The following is a 20,474-nucleotide window of genomic DNA, read 5'->3' as shown; positions in this document are numbered from 1 at the left end:
TTGTCATCAGTAAGGGTAAGTCAACATTTCGCTAACAAACGCAGTAACGCTACAATCCAGGCCAAGATCGAGGCTACAATTTAAAATATAACAATAGATGGGATAGAGAGATGGTCCGATTCTGATCTTATAAATGAACGCGAAAAATACAATGAATGGCCTACGAAAATTTAATACTGCGGACGAGGCCGGACTTGATTCCAGTAGCTTCACCACCATAAGCACCTACTTTAGACTTATCCACTGCCACACGACGGAAAGAAGACAACCGTTTCATTGCCGTTTCGAATCGTTTTCGTTTCTTTACACGTGGATTACGTTGCTCCTTCTTCCGTTTGGGAGTGAGACCTTTGTTGGTTAGAATATTCCAACTGATGCCACGTTTTCCATCTGCTGCTATAACTTCTTCAGTCGCATCATCGTACAACCTATCAGAAGTGTAACAGTCAAACAACCTAACTACAACGAATCAGCAAGACATTTCAAAGACTTACCAGTCATCAGGATTGAAGGATCGTTTGGCCTTTTTCTCAATCTTGGAAGCCTTGAGGGCCTCGTAATACTCCTCTCCATCTTCCTCGTACTCGCTCTTCTTTGACTGCACGATGCTCGTTGGTTTGGCGACTTTCGACACGGAAGGCGACGAGTCAACTATTTCTAAATCATGTTTACGACTCTGTTTGAGCCTTGGATCTGACTTGTTTGCATTGGCGGTTGCGATTGGATCTTCTGGAAGAATGACACGACCTGTTTTTGGATCTCTGTATGGTATATCCTGATCTCCAGTCATGACTAGTCGCTTCTTGGATTTTTTGATATCAGCAACGTCCATTCCTGGAGCCAAGAATTGAGAGATACGTCTACTAGCCTCTCGTTCCTTGAATTCGACTTCATCCACCTCAAATGGATTAAGCACATCATCGCCGTTCTTTACAGTACGTTTAGAAGATTTACGTATTTTGGCAATGACTGGTATGGTGAATTCTTCGTCTGGTTGTTCGGGTTGATTCACTATATCTAGGACTGTTGGTCTCGGCTTTTCCTTCCTCTTCTGGCTTTTGGCTGGCTTGACCTCTTTATTCACATGTACCTCTTTAGTCACAGCTACGGGGGCTTCCTCGGCTACAGGCACATCAACCTTCTGATGTTCCCATACATTCTGGAGATCTTGGACGACATGATACACCTTGTCCAAGAGTTTCGACTCCACTTGTGGGTCTCCCTTCAACATGGTATAAAACATGATGTTCATTAACAGGGTTTTGGCTACACCTACAAGTTAATTCGGTGAGAAAATAGCGTCCTGACGTGTAGAGGGTGACGTACCAGTGTTGGGATGATTTTCAGTGTTGTTGGACAGCCATTTTGACACCTTCTTCATTGAAGGTGTCAGATCAGCGTGATCAGACTTTATTGCAGTGTGTTTGCTGTCGGCAATATTGACTGATGTCGTCACGGGTATTTGATGCAGTATAGACTTGAAACTATCGGTAAAATCATCCATGTAGTCTTCTTCGCGCATTCTCGACACTCTCTGACGTTGAATGCGCAGAGCTTCATCTTCTTCCTCCTTGGCTAGATGCGAGATGAAGTAAGAACACCGAGTAGTAATGTGCGTAGTAGAAAGTCACACCTTTTTCTTCATCGTCCGACACATCATCAGCGTCGTAATAGACTGACCGAGATTTGCCCCACACACTAGCATCATCTGTTGGACGTTGTCAGATAGTGTATATAATACAAAAAAAAAGGTGGGGATTTTGACAAACCCTTTGCGTCTTTGGAGATGCGGTCCTCGTCATCTTCGTCACTATCAACAGCGTTAGGACGCATGGCCCGAGTCAATTTGAGCAAGTGCTCGTCGTCTTCAGCCAGATTATCTTCATCCAGATCAGTGTCGGCATCGTCTTGTTCCAAGTCTAAAGGCAATACTTCTTCGTCGGATTGGATGTCGTCATCTGGATCAAAGATGCATGAATGTAAGAATTTTGCTGAAAGAACGGACAAGAATGAATGTGAACCTTGTTCAGGTTGGGTGTCGAACCGAATAATGTCTCTCTGAGCGGCGACTGTTTTTGGGCGAAGTGCGATGTTAGCTTGAGCTCTTTCTGACAATCGAACGGCGAACTTTGGACTTCACACTTGCATTGATCTTCATCATCCAGTTCCACGTCGTCCCAAGTCTGGATCTTGTTTATTGACGATGCTTTCCTGGTTTTGATTTCATCGTCCTCGTCGTTCTTTGCTTGAGGACGAGCTGCTCGTTTCCTCTTGCCCATGACTAGGTAGTGAGTGCTGTGCTGTCTTGTTTTCCGTATCGGCGTCAATTGCTTGTTTGCAAGGAATCGATGTTTTGAAAAAAAAACTGGCTGAAGTTCAAGGAGATGATTGTTTCGTGAATAAAGGAGACGCTCGTGATCTGAGTGTTCGTATGATCAAACGTCGAGACAACTGACGCATTCGACACATCAAAACACGTGCAAAAATTGAAGGTCTGGAGTGAGCCCAACACGTTCTTCTGATTTCAATTGAATGTATTCACTCCTGAACGAACGAACAAGGAACGTATCGGTCGTAGGGGCGCAATTGAAGCATCGACGTATATTATGAATGGATCATCGCTCCCTCTATATAGGGGCGACAAGGGCGACAGACCTTTCTCCCTAAAAGTGCGAGGTGGTGGTGGTATCGTGACAGGGACCATATCGACCATAGTCAAGTACACAAAAGCCGTCATAGCAGATCCAAAGACTCGTAATGTCTTCTTCTTTCTGTGTCTCAATCTCTCTTTTACCTTTGTCGAGGCAATTTATGGTATTTGGACAAACTCTCTGGGCCTCACTTCGGATGCCGTACACATGTTGTTTGATTCCACCGCTCTACTCCTCTCCTTGGCCGCAAGTGTCATTGTAAAATGGGACCCAAACGACAGATTCACTTACGGGTGAGTACGCATTTACTTGAATCACTCTCGAAAGGTGTTGCTCCATTGAACAATAGATCAGCAAATTCTGACCTTGCTCTATAAAAATACTAGATATGGAAGAGTCGAAACATTAACAGGTTTTGTAAATGGGGTTGCATTGTGTTTTGCTGGTCTCGGCATCATATGGGAAGCATTTGAACGCTTGATGGATCCACCGGAAATCAAGACGGATTCTTTGCTACTTGTCTCTGTCCTGGGGCTGCTCGTCAATCTAGGTTGGTTTCTCTAAATTACCATGCATTGACTCGCTTGACAGCACAGCATACAAAATACGCAACCCAACACACAAAATACGCCACGGGATTGACTTGTTGCTCCTATAGTTGGTATATTTGCATTCGAACATGGTCATGCTGGTCATGGACATGGCCACGATCACAGCCATTCTAATGGTCATGCCCATCACGATCACGATCACCATGACTATTCACATCACAATCATTCACATCACGATCATCACGATCATCACGACCATCATGATCACTCGCATCATGGTCACTCTGAGACTCATGGTAGAAATCCACTCATGCAAGGTAAATCCAGCTCCGCTTCGCTATAATTATGAGATCACTGGAAACCAAAAACTATCTCTCGGTCTAGGAATGTTTCTGCATGTATTAGCCGACACTCTAGGATCAGTGGGAGTCATTACATCATCTATATTAATAATGCTCTATGATTGGAAATGGGCCGATGCAGCCTGTTCGCTCTTTATTGCCGTAATGATATTGGTCAGTGTATGGCCATTGCTTCAATCCTCTGGGCTGTTGTTGTTACAACGAGTTCCCATGGGATTTGAATTTAAAGTGGCCGATCTATACAGAAAGGTACGTTTTGCCATTCGTGTATGTCTGCCGAATGTTAATGCAAATTGCAATATAGATCTCGTCTATCGAAGGGGTAGTTGGCTTTTCTCAAGCCCATTTTTGGGAGTTATGTGAGGGAAAATATATTGGAACCATAAAAGTACAAGCATCTGAAGCCGGCTCCGAACAACGGATACGAGTCCTAGTGGCAAATGCCATGCGAGAGATGGGCGTGACCAACTCTGTTGTACAAGTGGAAAAGGATGCAATAATCCAGGCTGCTCAGTATACCTCCTAATGTGCAAATACACCATTCTTATATATATATAATATTTTTCTATTCAGCATGACTCTTTTTATATCTACACTACTATAAAGACATACTTGCAGGTGTCAAAGTTTTGTGGTTTAATGACGGGAAATTCATGTCCTAGCTTTGTTCTGATCCCTTCGCTATTTAACAAGATATTTCTGTTTTGTGCTTTTTGATTTTTACTGCAGGTCCATTTCATCTGTTTCATCAACCAATAATTCCTGCCGTAATCCCACACTGAGGGTGACTAGATTGACCAAGTCTTCTTCCGTCAGTCGACCCATGCTCGGTATGAGAGTTTTGACTTGGTCAACATCATCAGGTTGCAAATCTAAGAATTTTGCGACTTCAAACTTGTCCAGCTTCTGTACAGTGTTATTTATAATTTCTCGAGTTGTGACGACTTGTTCGTGAGCAGAGGATAGTCCAAACTGATCACAAAATTCGATTGTTTTCCTTAATACACTATGTAAAGAGTCGCGTTTGTTAACCAATCGAAAGTGATGAAGGGATGAGATGATGAAGCCGATTGCCATGGAGACACTCATTTGCTTTCATTTGCTTCCATGTGCAACCGCTGCATTCATCAAGCACACATACAAACTCACTCGTTTCCGCTTGTATCAGCCTGATTGACGGCCATCTTTCGTGGTGATAGGATCAATGCAGCTTCGGTGATTGTGAGATGCTCTGCAGCTGCAAAATCTAGAGACGATTGAGCTGGCTGAGTGAAGTTGCAGTGTTTCAACATTGATGTTAAATGTCTCGGCAGAAACCAGAGTTTGACCTAGTGAAGGGGAGAATGCTCACCTGGACCGAATTGTAGCTGACTTGCATCCTCATTGTTTTGAGGCTCTTCTCCGAATCTCCTCCTCCTTCTTTGATTTCGTTGAGGTGGACGTGGTGGAGGAGCAGCTGTTCCATTTACATTTATATGATGGCCATTTGCGGTCGCGTTGCCACTATTTCCTGAATATAGAGATTGTAAAGACATTATTACTGGATGTAAGCAATGTTCATAGGTATGTGGGAGCGCGAGAGGGGTGAAAGGTGAAAGCTCGATATGAGAACAGAAAAGTAGCATTGACGCCGGCACTCACGCGTTCAGTCAAGCACGATATGTAGCAGAAGATGTCTATAACTGTGTAGGGTTGTGATACTCCCCTGGGATGTCCACACAAGTTGGGTAAGGCGACGTCGCTCACAAGTCCACTTGCAAAATGGCTCTCGTCGTAAACCCAACACCCAATGACTGGAACGTCAAAGGCTTCGTTGCTCCTGGGTTCGAATCCGTGGAGCGAGCCTTCAAAACCAACCTTCAAGTATGTCTCTTCATCCTGGTCCATTTCCTCCAAACACACGTTTTGAACCTCATGCGTTCTTATTGCCCTTGTAGAACGGCGATGAAGTAGGCGCATCTGTAACTGCTTATTACAAGGGAAAGAAAGTCGTCGATCTGACTGGCGGCTGTAAGTGAAATCAACTACCAAATTGAAATCGTGGATTGTGGAATCGCACATTGACCACACACAATTATCCCGTGCCAGATTTTGATACTTCCTACAATAAGCCTTACGACAACAAAACGTTGCAAGTCGTCTTCTCTTCTGGAAAGGTTTGGATAGCACCAATGATGAACCTTTGCGTCGGACTCTAAACTGTTCCTCATTTGCTCAACCTTTCCTCGTCTTTCTCGTTCTAAGTGCATCGAGGCGGTTCTCGTCGCTCGTCTAGTACAAGATGGTTTATTCTCCTACGATGATAAAATCACAAAGTATTGGCCGGAATTTGGAGCAAACGGCAAACAGAATGTGACTATCAAAGACCTGTATGTAATCTCCGTACAAGCTCATTCGCAATTTCCGCTCGAATTCACTCTTTTACAGAATGGGTCATCGTGCTGGAGTTTCTTACTTGGATGGAAAAGAGAGACGTCCAAATGCCGAACAATGGTGAGTGATTTCTCTGAATTGTTGTGACCTTGGTGGTTTATCCGCTTGTCATTTCTATAAAGGTCGAACTTGGACGTACTCGCTAAAATGATTGCCGATCAACCTCATAACTTTGATGGCAAATCCGTTCAGTCATATCACTCTTTTACGCGAGGGTGGTTTTTGAATGAAATTGTCCGACGTGCTGATCCACAGGTATTTGAGAGCTCGAATTGGTGCAAAGTAAACGTCTTGGTTTTCATTAGGCCTTCAACTTTTCATCTTCTGCAATAGCACAGAACTTTGGGCAAATTCGCTGAGTTGTTGCTAGTCAAACCCTTGGGAATTGAATTTTTCTATGGAATCCCAGCCGAAATTAATGCTCGTGTTTCCCCGTTAATCCATTATCCTTATGGAAGGAAGGATTTGGCTCCCTTGCCTCCAGTTACCCAACCCCATACCAATCCAACCGTTGCCTTGAAAGGTACTTTTAAGCAAAACGATTAATTCCATTCATGTCTTTAGCTCAACAGTATCACGTTTGCCTTCCCTCAGTCAATTCGAGCGTTCGAGGCCCGTATCAGCAAGTAATCAACACTTACGAAGGTCGACGAGGGGAAGGAACTAGCTTCTCTGGAATCACAAACAGTAACGGATTGGCTAAAATCGCCGCGTTAATGGCCAACGGTGGCGAGCTAGATGGATATTCGTATCTCACAAAACAGGCTTTGGATGAAGCTTCACAGTTGCAAGAACTCCAAACCGACTTGTGTTTGGAAAAGAAGAACTACTATACTTTTGCGGGATGGGGCAATTGGCCTCATGCACGGCTACCACACCAATGGGGGGAGGGTGCTAATTATGACCCCAACTGGGAATGGTGGTAGGCGTAGCTATTATCGTTTATGGTTTATGTTTTGTTTTCAATATTTGCTCGTTTGCTCACAATTTCCTCACTCCAAACGGCAGCGGATGGGGAGGATATGGTGGTTCTCAAGGTTTTTTCTCTCGCCCATCTCTCCCTTCTCTTCCTTTTCTCCTCCCGCTCACGCACTTCTTTTACTAGTTTGCTGGTCTCGAAAGCGTAATGTCGCTCTAGGCAAGCCCGTTGTCTTGAATCGCATTCCCTAGAGATTCCTCGTCGGATTTATTAACTCTCTACAATTCTATAGGTTACGTTATGAATGGTGCACACACAGGAACGAGCGGTGATAGGAGGAGTCAGCGTTTGTTCACCGCGCTGGTGGATTGTGTTGATGCTATTGAAGGCTCTGGAAAGCCTCGTCTGTGATGTGATTGCTTTAGTCCAACTATCTTGTTTTACACCCCATTTCTGATGGATTACAACAAAGTATTCACAAGTTACGAGATTTACGTTATTGACTGGCGCGCTCGTTGGACCAAGCAAGTGAGGCGGGTGGTGGGTTGACTGCCGAGGAGAGTATCGGGCGACGAAGGGTTGCAACCGGAACGCGATTGCCTGAGAATAGTCGATACAAGAGCCTCTTAAACTGGCCTTTTGATTCTTTCTGACCTTCGGAGTTTCCTGCACCGTCGCTGTTACTAACGTCAATTCGACTCGGTTTCGAGCAGGCAAGTAACCTTGTTGGATGCATATGACGAGACTCTCAAAAGCTAGTGACCTCACGACTTCTGTAACTCTGAAAGGTAAACATTGGTAGGGGTAGGGACAGCTCCGGAACATTTGAGCCAGGGATGGATGTGGATGTTGCTTTACCTTGCCAGTGCTCTTCTTAGGCATGTCTTCTTCTGATGCTCTCTTGTCACCGACATTTGACACTCATTTCTTGTTGAGCATGATCTTGCTCAATGGAGAGCAATCATTGAAGGAATCAGCAATGAAAACAGTTTTTATACATATTAACTACATAGGACAACTTTGACGTCTGTCCAAAGCGACGATTCTATGTGTCTCTGACTTGTTGACTTGCAAACCGCCAAGTTTCAAGATGTTGGCTGGACAGAGGATCAAACAAACAATGTTGGAGTATCATGGTTTTCAATTTGCTGTATCTCAATCGAGGCATTCATGCTAACTGCAATCAAATCTAGCGAATCTTGGCAACTCGTACTACCAAAACCACCTGTCTTTTATCTCGTCCACAATTGCATTCCACTTGAAACTCGACAGTTATTGTCTGAACTTCGTGCAAAGTGTGATCGAGAAGACACTATATGCTGTGGGCTTGGAAGGAGTTCGGCTGGTGCTTTTTCAAGCGTGAGAACTCAACTCATGTGTGCTACAGGGTAAGCTCTCGATGGTGAGAGATGGAATGTTGCTCTGAAGCTATTTAGCATGAAGTCTGACTTTTTTGTCGCCATGCCAACACTCGCTTCGTTCTTCAGGCTAGACTTTGCTCAAGAGTATACAGCTTAGTTACGTTGACTTCACATTGTTCTGTGATATAACATACATGTACAAGCCTACAAAAAGTATGAAAAACAATCACCAAGTAATCGGGCAAATTTGCAATGGATTGCATTTGGCCGATCTAGTGGAAAGGACGTTGAAGATCCAGATCTCCGAGTATGGGGCTTTCCTGATGCCGACATTACTTTGATTGATCAGAAAAGAATCGTATTTCTTTGAAACCATGTCAGAACATTGAATGGATGTTGTCTCATAACTGTTTTACGCTTCAAGGACGTGAAGTCGCTACCACCCCATTACAAGTTGTCTTTTGATCTGTATGATACCTGTTTGTGTTATCTGGCCCCTCGACGAACGTTCGCTCAACTTTCTACCGTGCTAGTTATTCGAATGACATGCACTATAACACCGACACCACTTGTTTCCTATGGTCACCTCTCAATGTGGCAAAAAAAACTTCACTTATATTCAAGAACAAAGAATCATTGGACACGTTTCTGCTTTGAAAGGGTCTCGAGACTTACGATGAAGCAATAGCCTTTGTTATGAAGCCCTTTTGTAGAGTCCCTGCTAGAAAAGCTTTGTTGTAGCAATCTGAAAACTGACTTGTTTGCAATTCTACTTGTACCGCAGAAGCTGACAAGTCAATTTACTAGCCGTGTGACATCAAGAAGGATTGAAATTAAGGTGCTAAGGTGTGGAGGTGGTTGCCACATATTGTCAGACATATACAGAAAAACCGTTGTAAATTATCGTTGTTGCATGGAGAAAAGTTAACGCATTACATAGAATGATTGCACTGCACATATTTGTCCGAAATTGTACTGTTTTCGTGACTAGTTCATCTGTCAACTCATGCAGCAACGCAAGAAATTTTGCCGTTCGGCTACTACTTTACGGATGCAGAGCAATACTGAGGTATCCTTTGCACACCTGATGCATTCCTTTGTCGCGGTGTGTGATTAGGACGCCGCAGATCGCGTTAAGTAAGGAGCTTAGTCACAAAAAACAGTCATCATATATATGCATTACTCCCGTCCCCGACCTTTTTTTTTTGGTCATGTATTCTATTGGGATTATAGTCCCACAAATTTACTCCCGTCCTCGATTTTTTGGCTCATGTATTCTATTGGGATTATAGTCCCGCAAATTTACGATTATTACAACACTTAAAACCCACTCAAGTTGCTAATTACTCCCCGTATGTTACTGGAATTACGTTTGCGTCAGCGCCTCAACCTAGTTGTGACCCATCACCTCCCATCCAGGTGAGCCCGACTTTTCTCGCGACCCAGTGACCTCACGACTCCTCTAACTATGGAATGTAGAAATACTTTTTTTATGGCAGATTTGCTGCGCCGCATGGTCTAGTGAGTTAAATCAGAGTCTACTCAGCGCCCCACGCACATATTAAACTATAGTTTCCTTGTTAGGTCGTATGATTCTCGCTTCGGGTGCGAGAGGTCACGAGTTCAATTCTCGTTGCGGCCCCTCTTTTTTTCCACATTACATTGTTTATTAAAGCGATTTACAGCACTTGAACCAAATTCGAAGTTTCAGGATCTCTCTTAGCTTCGAGGATCTCTCTTAGCTTCGCCTACTACATTCTCATGTAAGGGTGCATATCTTGTGAGGTGAAGGGTGAACAAGTCTAACCGTTTACGTGTGCAATCAATGCTGCAATTGGCATGGCGCTCATGAATTGACCTTTTGAACCCATTTTTCATGAATCAGTTTCCAGGTCTCAGGTCTCTGGTCATGGACGAGTGGGAACCTTCGAGACACATTTTGTGGTGACTTGATACAAGGATGTGGTGTTTAACGCGGTGATTGTGGAACATGTTGATCTTGCACATGGTGCGATTGTTATGGATGGTTGCATTCATTGGTAAACACGCTGGAGAACCGGATTATCAGCAGTGATGAGCGACAACCTAGATTTACCTTATTTGTCTTGACGTAAATATTTCAATCAAAGTCTGCAAAAGTCTATCAAACATGGCATGACCTTTAACGAGGAGAGGTACTTGATGTAACATTTAGAATGATCATTCAATAGGCAATTGAGTATCTCAAGTTTGATGTTTCAGTCTCGTTTTGTGTCCTGTTGCAAAGGACGCAAACGTCAAAATCAAACTATTGGCAGGAGTATTGGAAAAGAAAGGTAAGAACCCCAAGGAACACATGGTCTCATAGCTGGCCTTCGGTCGCAGTCACTCTTTTGTACAGGATTTAAGTAAGAATGTACTTCCATGGTCACTCTACAAGCAAAACAAGCAATCTGGAGGGAGACCCATCATTCACAGTCAAAGATATGTATTCAGATTTTGGTCAGAACTGTGCAAATCTTGTCTGAATTCATTTAGAACAAGGAATACTACACAGATTTCCTTGTACTTACTGTTCAAAAGCATCAGTGACGGAGGCATACAAGGAACAAATTCATACTGCTAATCAGGGCTTCTGTCAGAATTGCCAATCATTTGTGGAAGGTGCCAGCAGTTGTAACCGCTGTGGCTTTGGGAATAAGGTAAATTCAATAAACTGGTAGCCTGTTTCTGTCGTGATGGAATTTACCTCCGGCGAGGGAGGCGATTCATCGTGTTTACGAGCAGCAAGTGTCATCTCTAGAGATCTGAATGAAAGATATGGTACTGGTTCGTGCTTTTCAATAGCTATAGAAGAACCGTCAAAACATTCTAATTTTCATATGAAAGGTATTACGATCCTAGCCCCAATAGTGGATAGGGTCGTCCAGTTTGAAGTGAGTGGAAACTTAAATCAGAGTGGATTCGGAACAGAATTTCTGAGACTTCCTCTGGTATGTTAGGTTGTAGAACTCGACGGCAAAAATATCGAGTTGAAGTTCACCTTTTTTTTGTTGAATAGGTCAAAGTCTGCTCGACAGAGGGCGTAACAAACCTAGTAGCTGGCTATAATTCGCCCTGTGGGATCCACGTTGTATCTAGACGAAAAGCTCGTCTAGATACAACGTTCAAATTGCTAGACTCTTGCTAGACTCTTGCCAAATTGCGTCGCCACTAAACTCTATCTCCTTTGTCCCTCCTTGAATCTCGAATCATTGAAAGTTGGTAATATCTACAAGCTAATAAAACAATCTCTAGCAACTGTCTCGCCGAAACTAGCTAAAGGAGAATTACCACAACCATCAATAATGTTGGAACAATGGTACCAACGATGCATCAGGTCTCTGCAACTTGTAATGCAACGCTTACAGATTAGAACAAGGGTTTGATGCTGAATCGAAAGTGGAAGAACTCAAAGTGTTGGGTGATGGGGATACTAGACCAAGAGAACTGATACACGCAGTGTCTGAAGCCACGAAGACGACTACAGATAGATTAGTAGCACTGATCGTCTCATCACCTCATCTTATTGATGATGCTTATATAATGGACGTGGACGGTGATGGATCTGAAACTGCTGCAAATCTTATATTACCCCTAGTTCACTCGACTATTCCCCAGATGTCAATGATGGTCGCATCTTTGATTTAATGATTTGGGACAAGCTGCCCATATGCATCTACGTCCAGGTAGATTGTCAGAGTGTGAGAATGGATATTAAGCTCACCACTCGTAAATTCGAGACCCTGGTGCCTGAAGGGCAGGGTATAGTATTCGGTGTAGGAGCAGAAAGATATTATCCAGAATCATCGATTACACTCATTCCTCTTAAATCCAAGGATCAGAAGTCCGATCTCTATCTAGGTTATGATGAAATGCTAGGCATGGGCACATGGCGTCAGCTTTTGACTGTTTATATCTACAAATTCCACGGAACAGTAACGGTGTTACCACCACCAGAACTCGAATCCTCACTAGATATGGTACTGAAGAAGATCTGCAACTAGATGACGATCATGGCAGTAAATTATTAGAGCTATACTTGGACGACAAGTTTCCAGATGGAGGTGAGGTTACCATTATAAGCAACTCGGATGGATTGAGTACAGGTATAGTCGATATATCCCTCCACAGGTTATTTGTTGATTAGATGGTCGGCCGGCCTGAATATCAAAACAATATACATGCTTTCATTTGGAGGTCTTCATGCCTGGATGTATGTAAAAGCAATCTGCGTATTGCAGCACATCTGGTGGCCTTGAGAAATGGGAGACCTCGAGATGGAAAGCTTGAAGCAGCATTGGTGGATGCCATTGATCATAGAGCTAAGTGCCAGATCTACACTTTGGAAGGCAAATCCACTACATAGTTTTGTTCAAGTTTGATATTTCATTAAAAGTAAAACCAAATATTCTATTTGCAAGTAGGCTCAATTAGATTCTATTTAAAACTGTAGAAGGTGACAGCTATGAACAAACACGATTCCGTTTATATATTGACTATCAGGATGCCAATCCTGCACTGAGGAGTGCCTTCATCTTTTCGGAAACCTCGTTCACAGGATACCACCAGTCCGCGATTGCCTCCAAAGCATCGGCATGGAGATTTTCCAGCGAGCATACCTCTTCTTTCAGAAGCGTAGGCCACGCCTGTAATTTTTTCATCGTGGCTAGGAAGCTTCCACTGTTATATATACCAATAGCAACAAACGGTAATAGGTTTGGATATGCGTTGAGACCATTTATGCGTTGCATGACTGCTGAGGTGTTCCTGACACTACCTATGCAAGCATCGACACACTCATCACTTGTGCCCCGCATAACTGCAGCGATGGCAAGCGGACGGTGTAGTACCAGATTCGACAGGTTATAGAGGATATGGAGATTCCATAGATACCTGAAAGCGTGCAAATACGTGTCAACGATCAAGCATCAATTGAAAACTACTCATGATGAGCAACACTCACCAGCAGGCAGGATTTGTGGACCACAAATCTGGCACAAACCCCAAGTGAGGTACTACTGATACAGGCACATTTCGATAATGATCTGGCAAGTCTTCCCACCAGAGTGCTAGCTCCTGCATGAGACCAGGCCGAGCACTCATGTAGTTCTCTGTTTCTAGTTGACTCCAGCCATTCTGTTCGAGGATTTCTATGCTACGACTGAATGCAGCGTTTCCAATATCATTATTTCCGTTATTCATTACTGCGCCACCACTACTGAAGACAGGCATCTCTGATGTGGGCTTGGTAATCAAGGTGGTAAGCATCCGTTCACATTTGTAGACTCCTGATACATCCCAGATTCTTGCAAATATGTTTAATAATGTTATGATGGCTCTAGCTGGATCATCATGTATTCGTCTCATTGTAGTAGGATTTATATTGACTTCAATACTGGCAACAGTTCCTGTTGGTTCTCCACTATGTGCTCTGACGGCTTGCCATGCACGCTCTGGAGCAGGTAACTGCAGCTCCGGAGCTTCACGGAGTGTTGCAGGTTGGTTGAGAGCGATACTCGATAGCTTGTCCATCAGATAAGCAGCCCAATATGTTCTTAATCGGGCCTCCTTTTCAACCCATGTGAGTATTTCTCTAGACCATTGTCCGCCTTTGATGATGTCTACATATTCTGGGGGAGATTCGTCCAATCGAAGTGTGATTGCCATCAAGCATGCCATGGAAAGATACTAGAGTATAATTTATGAGGCACGGCAGGCGCCAAGTGTTGATCCAACACTTCAGATACAGTCACGCCTTACTTACTTGTCTAGCAGTGGATTCTCTACCAGTAGAGAAAGAGTAGAAGCCTAGAATTATCAGTGCCTGACAGGCTGTAACACTTCTTGCATCCTCAACCGCCAACATAACAGTACGTCTTGCCCGCATATAAAATTCTTCCCCGGCAACATATCGAGCGTCCTGTTTCAATCTTACAGCAGGGTTCTTTTGAAGCAGTTCGTCAGATTGCTCACATTGACTCAGTAGCTCGTTTGACCTCTGTAGAATCGCTGGATGTTGACTAAATCTAAAAAAAGCGTGTTGAGAGTTTTGTAATGAGTTGGTCGAATCTACCTTAGCAACATGTTTTGAACAGCTATTGACATACGTACCGTGCAGATACACAATACATACTATTGAGTAGCAACGGGCAGTCCTGACGATATTTCAGGTTTCGCAGAAAGATGGCCGGGTGTAGAAAATTCATGGGTTCGATATGATACACACATGCGAAAAAGAATTCGATGAGCTCATCAAGAGCCTCCTGTGGAATGCCTTCATACACATTATCGGGACTTGGTTGACCTGGGTGACAAAATGCCAAGTCAGCCTTGTATCGACGAATACCACTAGTTTGCATTTTGCAAGCCGCGAACAAACCTTCAGGAGCATCTGGAGAAACACGACGTGGCCCTACTAGTTGAAGCCCTGCAGCATATTCGGCAGCTCGAAGCTTCTCAAGACGAGGTGATATATTATTGATGGGAGTGTCGGTCTGTATAGCAGATGGTGGAAGATTATATGACATGACGTGATCCTCGTCTTTAGTGGTTGGACTAGGATATGCGGGAGTTGGTGCTGATGGAGGAAACATGTCTATAATAGTTCGTTTTGTAGGGAGTACGACATTCATCGTGTCAGCCTAAATATAGTTGTTGATGTTACTAGCGACCAAGCTACCATAAGGCAAATACACGCACCACAGATTGTAATTGTGCTAGCTTTGCCTTGAGCTCTCCAATATCTGTTTTGGAGGATACATATGTCAAGACACAGTTAATGACATTCAAGTTTTCAAGGGCACCTACATCTTGTCCTTTGATTTGCGGCTTTTGGAGCATGTTGCGTTTCAGCTGGCGCTTGAGACGAGCTTGGCTGTTGTTGAAGTTGATCCTTTTCTACTTCGGCAGCATTGCCTCGACGTTGACCGGGACGTGGAGTGTATACACATTCCAGGCCGCCCTTTGAGCATCCAGAGCAAGGATCTTTTCCATCACATCGATCTAGATACGTGACAAAAGGGCAAAGGGATGTGAGAACCAGGTTTTACACAACATGTGTCGTACACGGACAAAGATACGGGAGACCGCGCAAAGATGCTGTGAATTCATTTACATTTTCTTCGTCGACAACCATCACAAGCAATACTAATTCTGTTCGGCTTTGCGTACTTCTATTGAAATTTTGATGTTGGTGAGCACCAGTTCCCTACAGCTGTTTCTGAGCTGATGTAGAGCTCTCCCTTCCAATTCATAAACTTGGAAGCTTATTCCAAACTCTTCGTGCCGTTGCTGTATCAGAATCAGCACACATTTCGTGTTCTTGAATCGATGTCGCAAAATGTTGCCTTGAAGAACCAGTTGTTTACAAAGAGGATTCAAGAGAAAGAAGCATACCCTCTTCGATGCATCCTCCATCTTTGCTACCAAACCGATTGCGGCCTTCCTAGCCAACTTGTGAAGTTCTCGCAGATTTGAGTAAAATTCGAGACGTCGTACACTTTCAACAGCACCCGCAACACATACGAGTAATATAAAAGTTTTATTCTATAGATATACATTTTATCATACTTTCGTGAGCTACTTATGGCTTACATCTGCCGACAAACCGTGGGTACAAGCAAACCTACAAGCATTCGAGTATTAGCAACGTTCCATTGTACAGATTCCGGACCTAGATAGTTTGTCACCACACAACTTTACGAAACGTGTATCATACCTCTCTCACTGTATAACGGTTCAACAACCAAGCTAGGTAACGCTCCAGACCCAGTCCAAATCCACCGTGTTCACAAGTGCCATATTTGCGCTGATCCGAAAACCAGTAGTATGGAGCAGGATCAATACCTTCTCGCTTGAATGCGGCTTGTAATTCGTCCTGTGAGTGCGTAAACAAATGTTACTAGTTCAATCGGATTTGCAAAACACGTAGACAATGGCAAAAACTGGGAGAAGTGTGCGAAATTATAGAAGCTCTAACAAAGCGAAGAACAGCAAGGCATTTACCAAATCGGAAATCCTCATGGAGCCTCCGATAATTTCACCAACACCAGGCATTAGCAAATCAACACTCTCAGTCAAACGACGATCTAAAGGATCTCGCTTCATATAAAAGCTTTTGATTTCAGCGGGGAACCTGCAGAGCATTATAGGCTCTCCGATAGTATCCGTCATACGTCGTTCAGGAGCTTCGGGTATATCTTCCCCAAATTCGTAAAAGTCACCATTATCTTTAGTCACATTATGATCTCGCAGCCACTGAATAGCTTCAGAATATTGCATCCTTCGGAAGGGCTTCTTGGGTGGTTGGAAGCCGGGGTTGAGTGATTCCAACAACTTCTTATGAGTTGGAGAAGCCATGATTCGATCAATTACACCAACCACCATATCCTCAATGGCGTTCAACAAATCATCAAATGTTATAAATGCCAATTCAGCTTCACAATGAGTGTATTCAGAGAGATGACGACGAGTGTGTGACTTTTCGGCCCGGAAGGATTCTGCTAGACAGTATACATCACCCAGCGATGCAAGACATGTCTCTAAATATAACTGGGATGATTGCGTCAAGTATGCCTATAATGAATAAATGTTGATTGAATAACTGGCTGTAGTGGAGGGCGACCAAGAAGTCAAAGAACAAGGCAAACTCAGGACATACAGATTCACCATAGTACTTGAATTCAAAAAGAGTAGAACCACCTTCGACTTGAGTCTGTACCATTAGAGGTGGTGTGACTTCAGTCATTTCTCGAGAGTCAAAGAAATCTCGAAAAGCCCTCAGGACGGCTGCCCTCATTTTCAAGATGGTGGAGGTGTCTTCACCTCGAATCACTAGATGCCTTTGGTCATAAAGCAGATCAGGGGATGCTTTCTATTTTGAATTTTTTGGAGTGAAAATTAGCAATTATATTGGAGCAAGTATAGCATAACGTGTTTCCAACTTACTGGTCCAACTTTGTTTGCAATGGCATCATCTCCACCAGGAGCCTTTCCAACCATGACCCAATAGTCAGTCACTAGCTCGTGATTTCCTGGGGCCTAACGTAATGGAGTATAAGCGACCTTGGAGTTTGAAGCTACACGGGCTGTGTAAACCGCTGTACCTTCTTTCCTTCAGGTAGCTCTTTGATAGTACCATACACCGTTATGGTAGATTCCATTGTCAGTGTCAAAGCATCAAAAGTATGGTTCTGTCATAACGAGGTAAGGTGAGCTAATCTGTTTTGCCTCGAGTTTGCAACCAGGGACCAAATACGGCGCATCAACTCATTGGTTGAGACCACAGTCTTACCAAGCGGCCAGACAAGACACATTGAAGATATCCAGTACCATCTCGAATGACGACAAATGCCAAGTCCTTGGATTGAACACGATGGCGATGAACCCATCCAGAAACACAGACACGACCACCACGATGGTTTACTGTTTCTTTGATCTTGATCTTTGTGGTGAAGATTAAATTGAAGATAGATTGTCAGTAAGAATCCTATGAGAGTTTGAGGATTGGCAGCTACACGACAACAGGGAATATTTAAACAGGACATGTTTCGCATGATTTTTCGTCGATTGAGCACCGGAAAAGTACAGCCAACCAACAGATAGAAATACGAATTTGAATTTCCCCACCCTTTCCCCTACACTCCTCCATTGTCAAAAGGGTGTAGTGAATAAGATGGGGCGCGAGTGCCGGCAATGGCACTTGCAGCTGATGATATTATGATGTATCATGTAAATGGTTACCTTTGTGGCAGTTGGCAGCGAGGTATCTTGTGATAGGACGATAGATTTTGCAGCTTCAATACGTGCAGCTTCTTCAGCAGCACGCTGAGCTCCTTCAGCTTCTTCCATACGTGCCTAGCAGAGGTGAACAAATTTGCAGGTTAGCAATAAGATGATGAATGAGTGCGGTGCTTGGTCTGTTGCCTTTTTTTGCGGAGTAGAGTACCTTTTCAGCAGCCTTTTCAGCCTTCTTCAGGTTGCCTTCATAAGTCTTTCTGGCCTTTTTCAGTGCAGCGCCGCTGATCTCAGCATAGTCTGCATCGACACGTTTCCTGACAAAGACATAACATTTTCCACCTTGGATGGATTCGAGAGCAGTGAGGACGGATTTGTAAGGGAGTTTGGCAGTGCCTCTTCCATCGGAATCAGAGCCTTGAGTTTCATCAACGTATAATGTTGGCACTAGTAAAGATACATGGATTAGAGTGTATTGGTGGATGCTTGTTTTAAACGCGAAGAAGAAAACAGGACAGGACATTACATACACTCCTTGTTTCCACCGCCAGGAGTGGCTTCATCGTCATCCTCTAATGTCACGTCCTCTACGTCGTGAGCCAGTTCGTCAGCCATGGTTTCTATGAAGGAATCGTGTTTTTTCGAAAACTTGAAAGATTGTGAGGTTTTGGATGACTCGACTCTTGGGCCAACGTGCGAATTGTGTGGCGAAAAACAAGAGATGCTTGTTCTCGTATGCATATGTGTAGATATTTAAGATGCAATTATTGAATATATACAGTATTCTACTATCAACAAAGACATCAGCTGAGTTTGCTCCATTTTTGCTTTGGACGCGTCAAAGGCACCGGAACATCCGGAATAAAATCTAGAACAGCGTCACTGCATTTATTGGGCTAGTTCGTCTTATCGAGTTGGCCCAACTCTAGGCCACACATCACGTCCATTGTTATCGTGTTTCCAGATTCCTTCTTTGTGGCTTCTCACACATTCACCCCTCAACTACCAACAACGAATAATTGTCATTGCCAGTAAGTCATTCCGTCGAGTCTTCCGCTCTCTTTTTACTCTACTAACACTCACCTCAACAGTGTCTTCAACCGCGGACGACGATGATTTAACTGTGTCTACCACAGCTGGTTATAAGGTGGGCGAGAAAAAGACGTTAGAAGAGTTGCAAAAGTTGGACGAGCAAGATGGTATGTCTATTTCTTCTTCACTTCCCTCTGATCTCGCCGTTGAAATACAACATTAATTCTAATTCCATTCCGTTTCTTAGAATCTTTGAAGAAGTGGAAAGAATCGTTGGGCATCAAAGCCGGCGCATCTGAAGGTACCCAAGCGCTCGCCTCCTCGTGCCATATCCTCTTCGTATGCTTTGGTGTCTCATCCCAACAAATAACACCCTGCTCCTACCCATTCCTTAGACGCAGACACGGCCAAGGACCCTCGCAAAGTCATTGTCTTCTCACTCACTTTGGTCAGTCTTATTAGTCACAATGGTCGTTGATTACTCGAGTGCTTATCCTGTTGAACTCGCGAGTATAGGAAGTCAAGGATCGGACTGATGTCGTCGTGGATATCTCCACTCCTGGTTAGTCGTGTTAACCCTAGTCATTCCCTCTTCCTCCCTCCCTTTCGTTCTCTCGTTCTTCACTCGTCGTCCTCATGCACCCTCCTCTTAACCTCGCAATATAGAGAAGTTGGCTGCACTAAAGGAAAAGCCGCTTACCATCAAAGAGGGTTGTGAATATCGATTGAAAATCAAATTCAAGTGAGCCAATGAAGTTCCCTTGATTAAAAATAATTCAATCTGTTTACAACCTCATCCTCGTCAGAGTCCAACATGAGGTGATTTCTGGACTAAAGTATCTTCACTCAGTCAAGCGCATGGGTGTTAGAGTAGACAAGGCGGAAGAAATGTTGGGATCATACGGACCTGCTCCTGGTAGATTTGGTTCCTATATAGAGTTGACAAACATGAGACTGTTTAACTAACTTTTCCCGTTAACCATTTTAGAACCATATGAGAAGAAGGTAATCGCGATATACATTAATGAGTAGACGTTTCGTCGAGTTGCTAATCCCTTTGTTTGAATCAAGTTCTTGTGGGAAGAAGCTCCAGCGGGAATGATGGCACGCGCTCACTACTCGGTTAAGGTAAAATACATTCTACTCTAACAAATTTTGCCAAACGCATCTAATCCGGCGTTTTGATATTAGAGTAAATTCGTTGACGATGATAACTTTACTCACATGGAATGGGATTGGGTGAGTTTGTAACTTCGATTCCCCCTTTGAACAGTGCACACGTTTGCTCACAAGCTACATTTACTAGTCGTTTGATATCAAGAAGGATTGGGATTAAGACTGTGAAGGGAGTCGGAAGAGGAGGCTTAAGATGTTGAAACTGTACGATAAAAACTATATAAGAATTCCTT

General features: G+C 43.7%; 6 protein-coding genes across 6 annotated transcripts; 3 read left to right on the top strand and 3 right to left on the bottom strand.

Annotated features, from left to right (window-relative positions):
• Nucleotides 1-160: 160 nt before the first annotated feature.
• Nucleotides 161-2,279, bottom strand: SmJEL517_g04177 (uncharacterized protein; the record flags this gene model as incomplete). Its single annotated transcript, XM_031170105.1, has 6 exons — nucleotides 161-428; nucleotides 495-1,272; nucleotides 1,327-1,575; nucleotides 1,634-1,708; nucleotides 1,770-2,069; nucleotides 2,141-2,279. The coding sequence occupies 6 exons, from the start codon at nucleotides 2,277-2,279 to the stop codon at nucleotides 161-163; spliced, it is 1,809 nt and encodes a 602-aa protein (XP_031023923.1).
• Nucleotides 2,280-2,606: 327 nt separating this feature from the next.
• SmJEL517_g04176 (uncharacterized protein) lies at nucleotides 2,607-4,090 on the top strand (the record flags this gene model as incomplete). Its single annotated transcript, XM_031170104.1, has 5 exons — nucleotides 2,607-2,944; nucleotides 3,038-3,201; nucleotides 3,310-3,519; nucleotides 3,587-3,813; nucleotides 3,869-4,090. The coding sequence occupies 5 exons, from the start codon at nucleotides 2,607-2,609 to the stop codon at nucleotides 4,088-4,090; spliced, it is 1,161 nt and encodes a 386-aa protein (XP_031023924.1).
• A 194-nt stretch (nucleotides 4,091-4,284) lies between these two features.
• Nucleotides 4,285-5,099, bottom strand: SmJEL517_g04175 (uncharacterized protein; the record flags this gene model as incomplete). The annotated part of the gene is made up of 3 exons (XM_031170103.1): nucleotides 4,285-4,570; nucleotides 4,714-4,825; nucleotides 4,916-5,099. The coding sequence occupies 3 exons, from the start codon at nucleotides 5,097-5,099 to the stop codon at nucleotides 4,285-4,287; spliced, it is 582 nt and encodes a 193-aa protein (XP_031023925.1).
• Nucleotides 5,100-5,325: 226 nt separating this feature from the next.
• On the top strand, nucleotides 5,326-6,923 carry SmJEL517_g04174 (uncharacterized protein; the record flags this gene model as incomplete). Its single annotated transcript, XM_031170102.1, has 8 exons — nucleotides 5,326-5,427; nucleotides 5,502-5,574; nucleotides 5,653-5,720; nucleotides 5,809-5,933; nucleotides 5,992-6,057; nucleotides 6,120-6,252; nucleotides 6,331-6,520; nucleotides 6,592-6,923. The coding sequence occupies 8 exons, from the start codon at nucleotides 5,326-5,328 to the stop codon at nucleotides 6,921-6,923; spliced, it is 1,089 nt and encodes a 362-aa protein (XP_031023926.1).
• A 5,874-nt stretch (nucleotides 6,924-12,797) lies between these two features.
• On the bottom strand, nucleotides 12,798-18,648 carry SmJEL517_g04173 (asparagine---tRNA ligase; the record flags this gene model as incomplete). Its single annotated transcript, XM_031170101.1, has 17 exons — nucleotides 12,798-13,191; nucleotides 13,262-13,986; nucleotides 14,063-14,324; nucleotides 14,410-14,602; nucleotides 14,678-14,939; nucleotides 14,998-15,041; nucleotides 15,106-15,300; nucleotides 15,892-15,922; nucleotides 16,016-16,174; nucleotides 16,303-16,872; nucleotides 16,958-17,170; nucleotides 17,245-17,337; nucleotides 17,403-17,489; nucleotides 17,591-17,740; nucleotides 18,040-18,153; nucleotides 18,245-18,480; nucleotides 18,564-18,648. The coding sequence occupies 17 exons, from the start codon at nucleotides 18,646-18,648 to the stop codon at nucleotides 12,798-12,800; spliced, it is 3,813 nt and encodes a 1,270-aa protein (XP_031023927.1).
• A 106-nt stretch (nucleotides 18,649-18,754) lies between these two features.
• SmJEL517_g04172 (uncharacterized protein) lies at nucleotides 18,755-20,401 on the top strand (the record flags this gene model as incomplete). Its single annotated transcript, XM_031170100.1, has 12 exons — nucleotides 18,755-18,766; nucleotides 18,998-19,064; nucleotides 19,125-19,232; nucleotides 19,313-19,366; nucleotides 19,461-19,513; nucleotides 19,582-19,627; nucleotides 19,732-19,807; nucleotides 19,872-19,981; nucleotides 20,054-20,070; nucleotides 20,137-20,193; nucleotides 20,257-20,304; nucleotides 20,372-20,401. The coding sequence occupies 12 exons, from the start codon at nucleotides 18,755-18,757 to the stop codon at nucleotides 20,399-20,401; spliced, it is 678 nt and encodes a 225-aa protein (XP_031023928.1).
• Between the last annotated feature and the right edge of the window lie 73 nt (nucleotides 20,402-20,474).

The sequence above is a fragment of the Synchytrium microbalum genome, assembly GCF_006535985.1.
Source record: "Synchytrium microbalum strain JEL517 chromosome Unknown SmJEL517_scf0026, whole genome shotgun sequence".
Taxonomy (NCBI): Eukaryota; Fungi; Chytridiomycota; class Chytridiomycetes; order Synchytriales; family Synchytriaceae; genus Synchytrium; species Synchytrium microbalum.
This window is presented reverse-complemented; position numbering and strand designations above follow the sequence as displayed.